The sequence below is a fragment of the Phyllobates terribilis genome, unplaced genomic scaffold, assembly GCF_046119375.1.
Source record: "Phyllobates terribilis strain yellow unplaced genomic scaffold, ASM4611937v1 Scaffold_1__5_contigs__length_1240528914, whole genome shotgun sequence".
NCBI classification, from domain to species: domain Eukaryota; kingdom Metazoa; phylum Chordata; class Amphibia; order Anura; family Dendrobatidae; genus Phyllobates; species Phyllobates terribilis.
The window spans coordinates 943,810,655-943,825,739 of record NW_027362761.1 but is presented as its reverse complement, the minus strand read 5'-3'; the positions used below and the strand labels follow the sequence as shown (position 1 = coordinate 943,825,739).

At 41.7% G+C, this 15,085-nt stretch overlaps 1 protein-coding gene across 2 annotated transcripts in view; it reads left to right on the top strand.

The window, feature by feature from the left end:
* Positions 1-15,085, top strand: part of SETD7 (SET domain containing 7, histone lysine methyltransferase) — a 44,097-nt gene that overhangs the window by 15,301 nt on the left and 13,711 nt on the right. The window contains exons 3-4 of one of the 2 annotated variants that reach the window (XM_073655814.1): positions 5,745-5,946; positions 9,380-9,569. In XM_073655814.1, coding sequence (XP_073511915.1) covers positions 5,745-5,946; positions 9,380-9,569 — 392 coding nt within the window. Of the gene's footprint in view, positions 1-5,744; positions 5,947-9,356; positions 9,570-15,085 lie in introns of both variants that reach the window. The other variant, XM_073655822.1, reaches the window with a different exon arrangement.

Sequence of the window (15,085 nt, the reverse complement as noted above, 5' to 3'; positions counted from 1 at the left end):
TTTGCGTCTTAACAAAAACTAAGACTGGCTGCTGTTACCTGTGCAGGAGACAAGCATCCTCCTCTGCAGTCCAGGATCCCATCTTCATTATGTAGCACTAGAGGATGAAATGTGAGCCTAAAATGCTAGAATTTGTAATAAGAGGTAAATTGCTACTTTTTATGAGCAGTTTGCAATTTTGTCCATTTAATAAAATGATACAACCCTTTCTAAAATTTCTGTTCTAAAAGGGAATGCTCTCTAGTGTGTGTGTGTATGTGTGTGTGTGTATATATATATATATGTATATATGTATATATATATATATATATATATATATATATATATATATATATATATATATATATATATATATATATATATATATATATATATATATATATACACACACACACACACACACACACACACACACACACACACACACACACACACACACACACACACACACACACACGCGCGCGCGCTTATTATAGGCTATGAGTAGCGTTCACACAGGCAATGCCTTTTGGTCCAAACGTGCAGTTTTATATCTTCCGTAAATCTTCAGGGGATTCAAAAACAGCTTCTCCTGGGCACAAAGGTATCACAGGAAGTAAACAGTTGATTTAGCATGGCACATATGTCAGTGTGGGTTCACTCAAACAGATTACAGTCCTTTCCCCTGGACAAAACTTCATACACAGAATAGGCCCGATCCCACCAGTCCTCGGTATCACAGTCAGGCTGAGCTCCAGCAGCTTTCAAGCGCGAAACAGAAGTATTCAACTCCGTAATCAGTTCACAGTGAACAGGCTGTACCTTCCACATGTTTCTCTGCAGCTCCCACAAACAGACTGCTCCGCTTTCCTAGCTAACCCATGCAATTAAGCAGAGGAGCTGATTCCAGGTGTGGCATTTGCATTTTGAAGCTGTTGCTGTGAACCCACAATATGCGGTCAAAAGAGCTCTCAGTAGAAGAGAAACAGGCCACCATTAGGCTGAAAACAAAGAAAGAAATCAGATCGCAGGAATGTTACGAGTGGCCAGATCAGCAGATTGATATATTCTGCATAAAAAAGAGCGCACTGGTGAGTTTGGGAACTCAAAACGGCCTGGACATCCATGGAAGACAACAGTGGGGATGATTGCACAATTCTTTCCTTGGTGAAGAAAAACCCAAGGGAAGAACTCTCTCCAGGAAGTAGGTGTTTCAGTATCTAAGTCTACCATAAAGAGAAGACATGAGAGCAAATACAGATGGTTCACCCCAATGTACAAACCAGTTTTCAGCCTTAAAAATAGAAAGGTCAGATTAGACTTTGCCAAAAAAACATCTAAAGAAGTGAACCCAGTTCTGGAAAAGCATTCCTTGGACAGATGAAATTAGGATCAACCTGTACCAGAATAATGGGAAGAGGAAAGTATGGAGAAGGCTTGGAACGGCTCATGATCCAAAGTAGACCACATCCTCTGTAAAACATGGTGGAGGCAGTGTGATGGCATGGGCATGCTTGGCTTCCAATGCCACTGGGTCACTAGTGTATATTGATGATGTGACTGAAGACAGAGGAAGTTGGATGAATTCTGAAGTGTACAGGGCGATACTTTGTGCTCAAGTTCAACCAAATGCACCAAGGTTGATTGGACAGCGATTCACAGAACAGATGGACAATGATTCAAAACATACTGTGAAAGCAAACCAGGAGATTTTTAAGTCAAATAAGTGCCATTCTTCAATGGCCGAGTCAATCACCAGGTCTCAATCCCATCAAGCAGCATTTCACATGCTTAAGACAAAACTTAAGGCAGAAAGACCCAGAAAACAAGCAACAACTGAAGTCAGCTGCAGTAAAGGCTGGCAAAGCATCACAAAGGAAGAAACTCGGCGTTTGGTGGCGTCCATGGCTTCCAGACTTCAGGTAGTCATTGCATGCAAAGGATTCTCTACATAGTGTTTATTAAAAATCAACATTTTATTTATGGTAAAATTAATTTGTCCGATTACTTTTAGGTCCCTGAATGAAGAGGATTTGTAGATAAATGGCTGCAATTCCTAAACGTTTCACAGGATATTTGTGTTCAACCCATTTAAACCTGAAGGATTACACTTCAATTGCATCTAAGTTGTTTAATTTCAAATTAAAAATAGTGGCATGCAGAGTCCAAATCACTTTGGCCATGGACCAAACTCTGTGTGTGTATATGTGTATATATATATATATATATATATATATATATATATATATATATATATATATATATATATATATATATATATATATATATATATATATGTACAGACCAAAAGTTTGGACACACCTTCTCATTTAAAGATTTTTCTGTATTTTCGTGACTTTGAAAATTGTACATTCACACTGAAGGCATCAAAACTATGAATTAACACATGTGGAATTATATACTTAACAAAAAAGTGTGAAACAACTGAAAATATGTCTTATATTCTAGGTTCTTCAAAGTAACCACCTTTTGCTTTGATGACTGCTTTGCACACTCTTGGCATTCTCTTGATGAGCTTCAAGAGGTAGTCACCGGAAATGGTTTTCACTTCACAGGTGTGCCCTGTCAGGTTTAATAAGTGGGATTTCTTGCCTTATCAATGGGGTTGGGACCATCAGTTGTGTTGTGCAGAAGTCTGGTGGATACACAGCTGATAGTCCTACTGAATAGACGGTTAGAATTTGTATTATGGCAAGAAAAACGCAGCTAAGTAAAGAAAAACGAGTGGCCATCATTACTTTAAGAAATGAAGGTCAGTCAGTCCGAAAAATTGGGAAAACTTTGAAAGTGTCCCCAAGTGCAGTTGCAAAAACCATCAAGCGCTACAAAGAAACTGGCTCACATGAGGACCGCCCCAGGAAAGGAAGACCAAGAGTCACCTCTGCTTCTGAGGATAAGTTTATCCGAGTCACCAGCCTCAGAAATCGCAGGTTAACAGCAGCTCAGATTAGAGACCAGGTCAATGCCACACAGAGTTCTAGCAGTAGACACATCTCTTCAACAAGTGTTAAGAGGAGACTTTATGCAGCAGGCCTTCATGGTAAAATAGCTGCTAGGAAACCACTGCTAAGGACAGGCAACAAGCAGAAGAGACTTGTTTAGGCTAAAGAACTCAAGGAATGGCCATTAGACCAGTGGAAATCTGTGCTTTGGTCTGATGAGTCCAAATTTGAGATCTTTGGTTCCAACCACCGTGTCTTTGTGCGACGCAGAAAAGGTGAACGGATGGACTCTGCATGCCTGGTTCCCACCGTGAAGCATGGAGGAGGAGGTGTGATGGTGTGGGGGTGCTTTGCTGGTGACACTGTTGGGGGTTTATTCAAAATTGAAGGCATACTGAACCAGCATGGCTACCACAGCATCTTGCAGCGGCATGCTATTCCATCCGGTTTGCGTTTAGTTGGACCATCATTTATTTTTCAACAGGACAATGACCCCAGACACACCTCCAGGCTGTGTAAGGGCTATTTGACCAAGAAGGAGAGTGATGGGGTGCTATGCCAGATGACCTGGCCTCCACAGTCACCAGACCTGAACCCAATCGAGGTGGTTTGGGGTGAGCTGGACCGCAGAGTGAAGGCAAAAGGGCCAACAAGTGCTAAGCATCTCTGGGAACTCCTTCAAGATTGTTGGAAGACCATTTCCGGTGACTACCTCTTGAAGCTCATCAAGAGAATGCCAAGAGTGTGCAAAGCAGTCATCAAAGCAAAAGGTGGCTACTTTGAAGAACCTAGAATATAAGACATATTTTCAGTTGTTTCACACTTTTTTGTTAAGTCTATAATTCCACGTGTGTTAATTCATAGTTTTGATGCCTTCAGTGTGAATGTACAATTTTCATAGTCATGAAAATAGAGAAAAATCTTTAAATGAGGTGTGTCCAAACTTTTGGTCTGTACTGTGTGTGTGTATAGATAGATAGATAGATAGATATGATATATATTTTCTCATTATTAATCGGTCTGGCACACAATCTGTTTTCTAAATGGATTTAAATGTAAACACTGAACGTCCTCCTCTGTCCCCTTGGTTTGCATATCCAGGAGGTGAGCTAATACTGTGCATCTCTCATGTTGGCCCTCATGCTGCATGCAGGAGCCTGGAAGACAATGTGGGATGACTTGTCTCCTAGTGTAGGTCTATATGGGTAGCCTGCAGCATGATCTTGGACAGTCTTGTGTTGCTATTTTGAAACAAAATATTTTATGCATATATCCAGAGACTATTATTTTGCACTATAATCGTTTTTCTGTATTACTGGAGTTACACTTTTAACATTCAGACGTTAAGGATTACTCTAAGGCTATGTGCCCACGTTGCATTTATGAAGCAGAAAATTTCTGCTGCATAAATGCAAGTCCTCTCCCGGAAAAACGCATGCGGAATTCCGCACGCGTTTATCGCGCATTTTTCGCGCGTTTATCACGCGTTTTCCACATGCGGAATTGCCTTGCGTTTTTTATGCATTGGACAAAGGCAATTCCGCTTGCGGAAACGCAAAATTAAATGACATGCTGCGGATTTTTGAACGCGGCATAAACGCTGCGGAAAAATCCGCAGCATGTGCATAGAACTTGCGGAATCCCATTGGGGAACATGGGGTGCGGATATACATGCGTTTTTCAAGCGTTTATGCTGCGGAAATTCCGCAGCATATACGCTTGAAAAATGCTACGTGGGCACACAGCCTAGGCTGAGTTCACACGATGCGTTTTTCATGCGTTTCCGCGGCGTTTTTGCAGTTGCGTAAACGCCGCGGAAACGCATGAAAAACGCATGGTAGAAGGGCAGCAATGTTCCCCAATGGAAATCCGCATGTGCTGTGCCCATGATGCGGATTTTTCCGCAGCGTAAACGCTGCGGTCAAAAATCCGCAGCATGTCAATTAATTTTGCGGAAACGCTGCTCTTTTGCCGCCATTGACTTGCATTAGATCGCATGGAATCCGCATCACTGTATATGTTGATGCGCTTTTCATGCGGTCTAATGTGCGGATGGTACCCGGGTGTGGATGAGAGGACTCTCATCCAGACCCAGGTACCATTAAAAAATAAGAATAAAATAAAAAATATATATATTCTCACCTTCTGACGGCCCGCGCAGCGTCCTCCTGGCTTCCCGGGCACTTCGCGGTTGAATGAAGGACCTTCGCTGACGTCAGAGTCATGTGACGGGTCACGTGACGCTGACGTCGGAAGGTCCTAAAGTCTTCACTGCCGGCAGCCGGGACCGAGCGAAGCAGGACACCGGGGGCCATCAGAGGGTAAAGTATAGATTTATTTTTTATTTTTGACATTCACACACTATATAAATCCATGCCGGTTGCATGGATTTATATAGTGTGAAGTTGACAAGCACTTTCCAAGTGATGCTAAAATCGCTTGGGAAGCGCTTGTCAACCCGCATGCGGAAATGAAAGTGAAGACCGCTTCATTTCCGCATGTCCCTGGCAGGAAACCGCATGTTCAATCCGCATGCGTTTTTTCCTGCCAGATGCAGAAACGCTCAGGAAAAAATCCTGAGCATTTCTGCATCGTGTGCACATACCCTAAACAGAAAGTTATCACTGCTCCACATGAATGAGGAGGTGGGGAAGAGTAGCTGTCGCTTGTGTTCTAGTAAAGAATATCTCTGGAAGCCTATATAGCAAAACACTGTTGCTATATGGCTCCACACACATGTAATGAATGCACAGTTTTACATTACTCCTGAGATAATAATTTGAGTTTTTATTTTTTTTTTAGTACTTTGGAAGGTTTCTATGTTGATGATGCCTTACAAGGACAAGGAGTGTACACGTATGAGGATGGTGGTGCTCTGCATGGTACATATGTTGATGGAGAACTAAATGGCTCTGCTCAAGAATATGACGCAGACGGAAAATTAATATTTAAAGGTCAATATCGAGACAACATACGACATGGAGTCTGTTGGATTTACTATCCAGTAAGCAAATTGTATATTTGCAATAGCGCAGCATTATGTTGTAGAAATGGTGTGCTGCCAAAAGACTTGTCACTTTGATTGCTTATTTCTTTCACGTTGCTTATGTGGTGTGAACATGCTGTAAATTGGCCCATACTGCAGCTGATCTATTTACTTCACCGATCATTAAGCGCAGTACTTGGCTGCTAACTTTGTGTCTCGCTGCTGGGACCTCTCGCATCAAAGAGATCGACAATGAGCTAAAGAGGAAGGTGGCTGCTTCACCTACAGCACCACCAAGGGGGAAATTAATGTATTGCATCATGGTAGTTGAAATCCATTAGCTGTGTAGTGTAGGACATAATTCCAGAGCGAGAGTGACCCTCTTTATAGTCAGGCACCACACTAACTCATAGATCAGGAACCCTTAATGTGGTCGTTGCACAGACAATGATACTTGTGTAATGTTTAATTTTTCCTGTGCTGGAGCAACTGGAAAATATGATATCCATTGCCAGTTTCCCCACAGATTACAATTGATTGTTGAGATTACTAGACCCTTGTGAATGGAGCGGAGGTCAATCATGCACACAGCCCTCCCATAAGACTGAGTGGAGCAGCAGTGCAGATGATTGACTTGGATTCCATTCACACTACACTCTGCAGAGCCCCTTTTTCCTAGATCGGTGGAGGTCATAGCGGTCGGACCCCCAACCCCACCCCGCAGCAGTCAGGAAGTTATCCTCTATTCCTTTTCATCCATTTACATATTATGAGAAGTGTAGACTTCTCTAGAATAAGACATCGGATCTCCGATATCAAGGTATCACTTTATTCAACTTCTGCGTACCCCTATAGCCGAGACGGCTATTGACAGATTCCCTTTTAAAGGGTACCCTTCAGCAGGTCTTCAAATCCCAAACTATGTAATCTATGGCAAGCCTCAGTAATCTTGATTAAATCTATACCTTTGTTCTAGAAATCCTTGTTTCAGTTTTTGAGAAATCCCATTGTCAAATTTTTCATGTAATTGCAGTGGGCTTGACACTGCATTTACAGCTTGCCGGCCTCTCTCCATATCCCCCATCCACCTGCCTCCTGTTGGTACAAACAGGTCACCCTTGCCTTCCTAGCCTGACATCTTGCTTAGTCACCATCATTTCCTGGGCGACGTATGTTCAGATTAATAGTCTGGCTCTCACTACATCATCCGGATCTAACTGCGCATGTGCCACCTCAGAGAATGACCGCGCCTGCGGGTGGGAGAGACGAGTGACTTGTCAGTCACTGGCAGGAGGGGAATGGAGAGAGAGGGCTGTAAATGCAGTGCCCACCCATGCGCTTTCAGCTCATTTGCATAAAATTTGGTGTTGGGTTTCAAAAACAAAGGTATGGATTTAATCAACATTACAGTGACTTTACATAGAGAACATTAGTTTGAGGTATACAGTGGTGGCCAAAAGTATTGGCACCCCTGCAATTCTGTCAGATAATACTCAGTTTCTTCCTGAAAATGATTGCAATCACAAATTCTTTGGTATTATTATCTTCATTTAATTTGTCTTCAATGAAAAAACACAAAAAGAATTGTCCTAAAGCCAAATTGGATATAATTCCACACCAAACCTAAAAAAGGGGGTGGACAAAAGTATTGGCACTGTTTGAAAAATCATGTGATGCTTCTCTAATTCGGGTAATTAACAGCACCTGTAACTTACCTGTGGCACCTAACAGGTGTTGGCAATAACTAAATCACACTTGCAGCCAGTTAACATGGATTAAAGTTGACTCAACCTCTGTCCTGTGTCCTTGTGTGTACCACATTGAGCATGGAGAAAAGAAAGAAGACCAAAGAATTGTCTGAGGACTTGAAAAACCAAATTGTGAGGAAGCATGAGCAATCTCAAGGCTACAAGTCCATCTCCAAAGACCTGAATCTTCCTGTGTCTTCCGTGCGCAGTGTCATCAAGAAGTTTAAAGCCCATGGCACTGTGGCTAACCTCCCTAGATGTGGACGGAAAAGAAAAATTGACGAGAGATTTCAACGCAAGATTGTGCGGATGGTGGATAAAGAACCTCGACTAACATCCAAACAAGTTCAAGCTGCCTTGCAGTCCGAGGGTACAACAGTGTCAACCCGTACTATCCGTCGGCGTCTGAATGAAAAGGGACTGTATGGTAGGATACCCAGGAAGACCCCACTTCTTACCCCGAGACATAAAGCCAGGCTGGAGTTTGCCAAAACTTACCTGAGAAAGCCTAAAACGTTTTGGAAGAATGTTCTCTGGTCAGATGAGACAAAAGTAGAGCTTTTTGGGAAAAAGCATCAACATAGAGTGTACAGGAAAAAAAAAGAGGCATTCAAAGAAAAGAACACGGTCCCTACAGTCAAACATGGCGGAGGTTCCCTGATGTTTTGGGGTTGCTTTGCTGCCTCTGGCACTGGACTGCTTGATCATGTGCATGGCATTATGAAGTCTGAAGACTACCAACAAATTTTGCAGCATAATGTAGGGCCCAGTGTGAGAAAGCTGGGTCTCCCTCAGAGGTCATGGGTCTTCCAGCAGGACAATGACCCAAAACACACTTCCAAAAGCACTATAAAATGGTTTGAGAGAAAGCACTGGAAACTTCTAAGGTGGCCAGCAATGAGTCCAGACTTGAATCCCTAGGAACACCTGTGGAGAGATCTCAAAATGGCAGTTTGGAGAAGGCACCCTTCAAATATCAGGGATCTGGAGCTGTTTGCCAAAGAAGAATGGTCTACAATTCCAGCAGAGCATTGTAAGAAACTCATTGATGGTTACCGGAAGCGGTTGTTCCCAGTTATTTTGGCTAAAGGTTGTGCAACCAAGTTTTAGGCTGAGGGTGCCAATACTTTTGTCTGGCCCATTTTTGGAGTTGTGTGAAATGATCAATGATTTGATTTTTGCTTCATTCTCTCTTGTATTTTTTTCCTTGCAAGCAAATTTAAATGAAGATAATACCAAAGAATTTGTGATTGCAATCATTTTCAGGAAGAAACTGAGTATTATCTGACAGAATTGCAGGGGTGCCAATACCTGTCAGGATTTCTTGCTGCTCACACTGCGGTCAGCGTGAGTGTCCGCCTAGCTGCAAGACTGCAGTCAGGTATGCTATTCTCTGAACACTCTGGCATTTTAGAGCAGATGCAGGTTGACAGGTCTCTCCCTGCTGTGTACATATTACAATAACCTGCAGTGGTGCTGAGAAGAGCCGGTCAGAGGTGGCACCAGACTTATCTCTTCCTTGGCCGAATCTTCTAACTTTAGAAAAAATAAACTGCCAGAGCATTTCAGAGAATAATCGTGCAGCCAGGCTCTTTTTGTTTGGGCAGCATGATGGGTTCCTTTTAAAAGCAGAGTATCCACTAAAATGTCTACTTTACTGAATTTCTTTGACGCAAGCAGGTGTTGGTTGCCTTGTCTTACAGGATGGAGGGGGCCTTGTGGGAGAAGTGAATGAAGATGGGGAGATGACTGGTGAGAAGATTGCTTATGTCTACCCAGACGGAAGAACTGCCCTGTATGGAAAATTTATTGATGGAGAAATGCTGGAGGGAAAATTAGCTACACTCATGTCTGTGGAGGAAGGGAAGCCATATTTTGAGATTGTGCCTGGCAGTAAGTATACTCAGTAATATCAAAATGACTTGGCTGTCGTCTAGAAAGGAAATCTGGGTCAAAACTCTGATCCCTCTATAGGGTGAAGTAGAGTATATATGCAGGGCCCTATTAACTCATAGCGGTGCCCCTAAGCGAACTTTCCATGAAGACCAAGCTGTAGTGTGGTGAAATACTGAAGTACCGGAGAGGGCTTGAAATACCTGAAAGAGCATTTGTCAGTTCAATTAGTGTCCATGTCAAATACTCCTACAGACTCTTTTGGAGGTAGAGCTTGTGCCATGATTTTACACTTTCAGTATTCACATGGACACAAATGCCCAGTTGACATAAAATCAGCTAACCTCTTTTCTCAAACAGCAATAGTTTTTCAGGTTTAGTACTTAAATCCTGACACTTGCACATGTAGGCTGCCACTTGTTAGTTTGACAGGTCCCAACTGTCTATTGGAACGTTCAAGCACAATGAAGGTTACGACTAGACTGTATGCTCATTGAGCTGTAATAAGGGATCAGGCAATGTGACCTCATAACCCTGACACTAAAGTGCTATAGATCCACTGCAATATATATTTACATATAATGCTATGGTGCAAAGTGCCTTTAACAATTGGAGCCCTAGGGTAGAAGTAAGGCCATGTTTACACAGTATCTTTTTGGAATGAAACAACCCAGTAGATAATACAGGGCACCAGTTAATTCTTTGATCCAGATCCTGATAGAATCCACTGTAAACTAGGTACTGTTAAATCCAAAGGCTACGATAAAAGCTTCAGGAAGGGGAAACCCACCTCCCAAAAAAAGAAGCCTTTCCGATAGAAAAGCCATTTACAAACATCTTAACCGGTTCCCGACCGCCCACTGTAGATAAACGTCGGCGCTTGCCGGGCTCTGTGCAGCGCCGACGTTTAAAAACGGTGGGTGGTCTCGCAGCGCTCAGGACCCCTAGGGTCCTGCAAGCGCTGCGATTCCGGTGCAGAGCGTTAGCTCTGACAGGGAACATCATCGGGACCTGATTAGATCAGGTCCCAGTGATGTTAACCCTTAGCTGTCTTCTATATGCTGTGATCTATAGTGATCACGGCATATAGGAGACAGCAGGAGGAGAGGGGGTCGTCAACTTACCTCTCCGAAGACCTCCGTGTCCTTCCAGGACCTGGGGTTGCTATGGCAGCTGGAGGTCACATGACCGCCTCCAGCTCTGCCATATATGGTGTCCTGTCTGGCTCAGCTGCAGCTGTAGCCAGACAGGAGACTCTGACTGAAACAGTCAGGGAAGATCTCATGTAATGTAATATATGTCTATTACATTACATTACATGAGATCAGAGATCAGAAAAATAAAGATTAATGTCCCATACAGGGACTAAGTAAAAATGTGAAAAAAAGTAAAAAAAAAGTTTTTAAACTATTAATAAAAAAATCACAAAATAAATAAAAATAAATAAATAAAATATTAAACCAATAAATCCGTATATTTTTACAAAACCAAAAAAAGTACACATATTTGGTATCGCCGCGTCCGAAACAACCCGAGCTATAAAACTGTCACACTAATTAACTCCTTCTGTGCACACCGTAATAAAAATAAATAAAAAACGGAGCAAAAAAATATGCTTTTTCATCATATTGCCAAACAAAAAGTGGAAAAAAATGCGATCAAAAAACAAAATAGAAATAAAAATGGTACCACTGAAAACGTCATCTTGTTACGCAAAAAAAAAGCCGCCATACAGCTCCATCAGCCGAAAAATAAAAAAGTTATAGCGCTCAGAATAAAGCAATGCAAAAAAAATATTTTTTTCTATAAAATAGTTTTATTGTGTTAAAACGCCAAAACATAAAAAAAATACAGTAAGTGTAGTATCGCTGTAAACGTACTGACCCGAAGAATAACGCTGCCTGATCACTTTTACCACACGCAGAACGGCATAAAAAAAAAACTCAATAAACAATTCCTGAATTGTTTGTTTTTGTTAATTTTACCTCCCAAAAAACGGAATAGAAAGCGATCAAAAAATGTCACGTCCCCAAAAATGGTACCAATAAAAATGTCAACTCGTCCCGCAAAAAACAAGCCGTCACATGACTCTGTCGGCCGAAATATGGAAAAATTATAGCTCTCAAAATATGGTGATGCAAAAACTAGATTTTGCAAAAAAAGCGTCTTTTAGTGTGTGACAGCTGTCAGTCATAAAAACCCGATATCAATCTGGTATCTCTGTAATCACACCGACCCGAAGAATAAAGTAATCTAATCAGTTATATCACACTAGGAACGGCGTAAAAAATAAATAAAACCAATTCTTCACCTGCTACTGATTTGTTTATTATGTCCCCAAAGATCCCAGTAAGGCTCTGCCCACATTTATCCTGTGCTCTGCGCTGAGCACTTACACCAGAGTTTCCGTGTAAATCTCTGAAATACATGATTCAGCCGGAACCCATGACGGAAGATTCCCTGTAATGAGACAGATATAGGCCACTGTGGACGCCGTCTAGCCTGGGATCCCACGGTGTCATTTGTTTTAGGCGTGCATAAAAGTGCGGTTGGCCACAGTTTTGTGCACTTCTGAAAAAAAGGACACCGCTACACAGAGGCCAGACAGTGTCCAGAGTAACTCTGCTGCCTCATTACAGTGAATGGATCCTGCAGGGGTTTCATCTGAATTACATCACTTGGAAATTTAGATGGAAACCCCGATGTAAGTGCTCAGCCTAGAGCGCCGGATAAATGTTACGTAAAATGTTCCCAATAAAAGCTTCAACTCAGTCCTCAAAAAAAGCTAGTCCCCACTCAGGTCCGTCATCTGTTAAAAATATAAGGGACTTCCAAGTTACTGGTAGCAGAAAGGCTCTGGAAAAGCAAAATGACCCTTGCCCCCCAAAAGAAATTCAGAAAATGTTGTGCTCCCAAATCCAAATGCCTATTCTACAATAATTTGTTCTCCAATTGTCAAATAGCACTCCGTCCCCCCCAGATCTCACCGTATGGCTAAGCGGTACGATACAGCCACATATGGGGTATTGACACTTTTAGAAGAAATTGTGTGACACATTTCGGCACCATTTTTACCCATTGCCCTGTGTGAAAATGTAAAATCTGAGGGTAAAACATTTTTTTGTGGTAAAAATATAATTATGATTTTTTCACTGCCCAATGGTATAAATTTAAAAATTAAAAAATACTCACTACTTCCCTAGATGAATTCCTTGAGAGGTGTAGTTTACAAAATGGGGTCATTTGTGGAGGTTTCTGCTGTTTTGGCATGTCAGCGACTCTTCAAATGTGACATGGTGTCTGCTGCCTATCCCAGCCAACATAGCGCTCCTTTCTCTTCCGAACCCTGCCGTACACCAAAGCAGTGGTTTTCCCCCACATATGGGGTATCGGCGTACTCAGGAGAAATTGTACAACAAATTTCATGGTGCAATTTCTCCGGTTATCCTTATGATAATGCAAAATTAGGGGATGAAAAACATTTTTTATGGGAAAAATGTGAAAATTTTATTTTCACGGCTCAATATTATAAACTTCTGTGAAGCAGCTGGGGGTGCAAGGTGCTCACCACACATCTAGATAAGTTCCCTAAGGGGTCTAGTTTCCAAAATGGTGGCACTTGTGGGGGGTTTCCACTGTTTAGTCACATTAGGGGCTCCCCAAATGCGACATGGCGTCTGCTAATTATTCAAACAAATTTTACATTCAAAAAGTCTAATGGCGCTCCTTCCCTTCCGAGCCCTGCCGTGCGCCCAAACAGTGGTTTTCCCTCACATATGGGGTATCAGCACGCTCAAGAGAAATTGCACAAAAAATTTTGGGGTCCATTTTTTTCCTGTTACCCCTGTGAAAATAAAAAAAATTGGGTCTAAAGTAACATTTTTGTGAAAAAAGTTAAATGTTAATTTTTTTCTTCCACATTCCAAAAATTTCTGTGAAGCACCTGAAGGGTTAATAAAGTTCTTGAATGTGGTTTTGAGCACCTTGAGGGGTGCAGTTTTTAGAACGGTGTCACTTTTGGGTATTTTCTGTCATAAAGACCCCTCAAAGTGACTTCAAATATGATGTGGTCCCTAAAAAAATGTTTTTGTAAATTTTGTTGGAAAAATGAGAAATCGCTGGTCAACTTTTAACCCTTATAGCTCCCTAACAAAAAAAAATTTTGGTTCCAAAATTGTGCTGATGTAAAGTAGACATGTGGGAAATGTTATTTATTAAGTATTTTGCGTGACATATTTCTCTGATTTAAGGGCTTAAAAATTCAAAGTTTGAAAATTGCAAAATTTTCAAAATTTTCGCCAAATTTCCGATTTTTTTCACAAATAAACGCATGTGATATCAAAGAAATTTTACCACTATCATGAAGTACAATATGTCACGAAAAAACAATCTCAGAATCAGGGGGATCCGTTGAAGCGTTCCAGAGTAATTGCTTCATAAAGTGACAGTGGTCAGAATTGAAAAAATTGGCCCGGTCACGAAGGCAAAAACAGGCTCTGGTGCGAAGTGGTTAAAAAAAAAAAAAAAAGACAGTGTGAAGAAATCCTAACAATGTTTCATTAAAATAAGATGTGCCCTGATTGCCTGCAGGACCCCTAGACTTCACGGCCTTGTGTGTGTCTAGATGGAACTTCCTCAGCCAATTAAAATATTCTTATTTAGGCTTCCCTTGGTTATCTGAGGGCTTTGTGTCGATGGGTCCTCCAATTCATTCCAACTTGTATTGAAGCAGGAACATGGCTTCGTTTTTCTCAGTTGATTAAAAATAACTACAGGTGATCTCTCTACTACTGGGGGATACATGTGTGAACCGGCCCTCCAAAAGATTGCTGACAATGCTCAAATTTGTTCTCAGATCTGGGATATCCTCTGTGAGACCTAGTTCTTGGCACTGGTGTTTGTCTGTGACTTAGGTGGACAAATGAATGTAATACTCTAGGTGATTACAAGTGACAATCCTTTTTGTAACCTCCCTCATCTCTGTTGTGGTAATGTTTTGTACAAATAAATGATCTGCCATGTTCCTCTCCCATCCCAGTAGAGTTAAGTAAGTAGGCAAGACTATAAAGGAATTTTGCTGACAAGTCAGGCACTAAATCAGTGACAGTTCTTGTAAGGAAGAGTTCTCATATACAGTCACAGAATTTTCAGGTGAGTTACCATGACCAAACCTTTAGTAATGGGGGTGTAACAAGACAGAGAACCAGTGGGTCTACTGGATACTGTGAGACTGCTGGGTCATTTCCATTTTTTTAAATACAATATATCAACAAAAGCAAACAGTCAAGGTGGAAGGTAAAGTTACATACTGTTAGCATTAGTCTTCCACCCAATGTACTATAATGACAGTGTAGCATTGGGCTAGGACCGACTTGGTATGATGCAATATATAAAGCATGCTCTCAGTGCAAGTCTGAGGGTCTCATTCTGGCCTCGTTCTGGCTCTCATAGACTTTCATTGAGTAGTGACTTCCGGCTCGCCAAGCAAAGATGAAGACTGCGTCTGGTAAGTATAA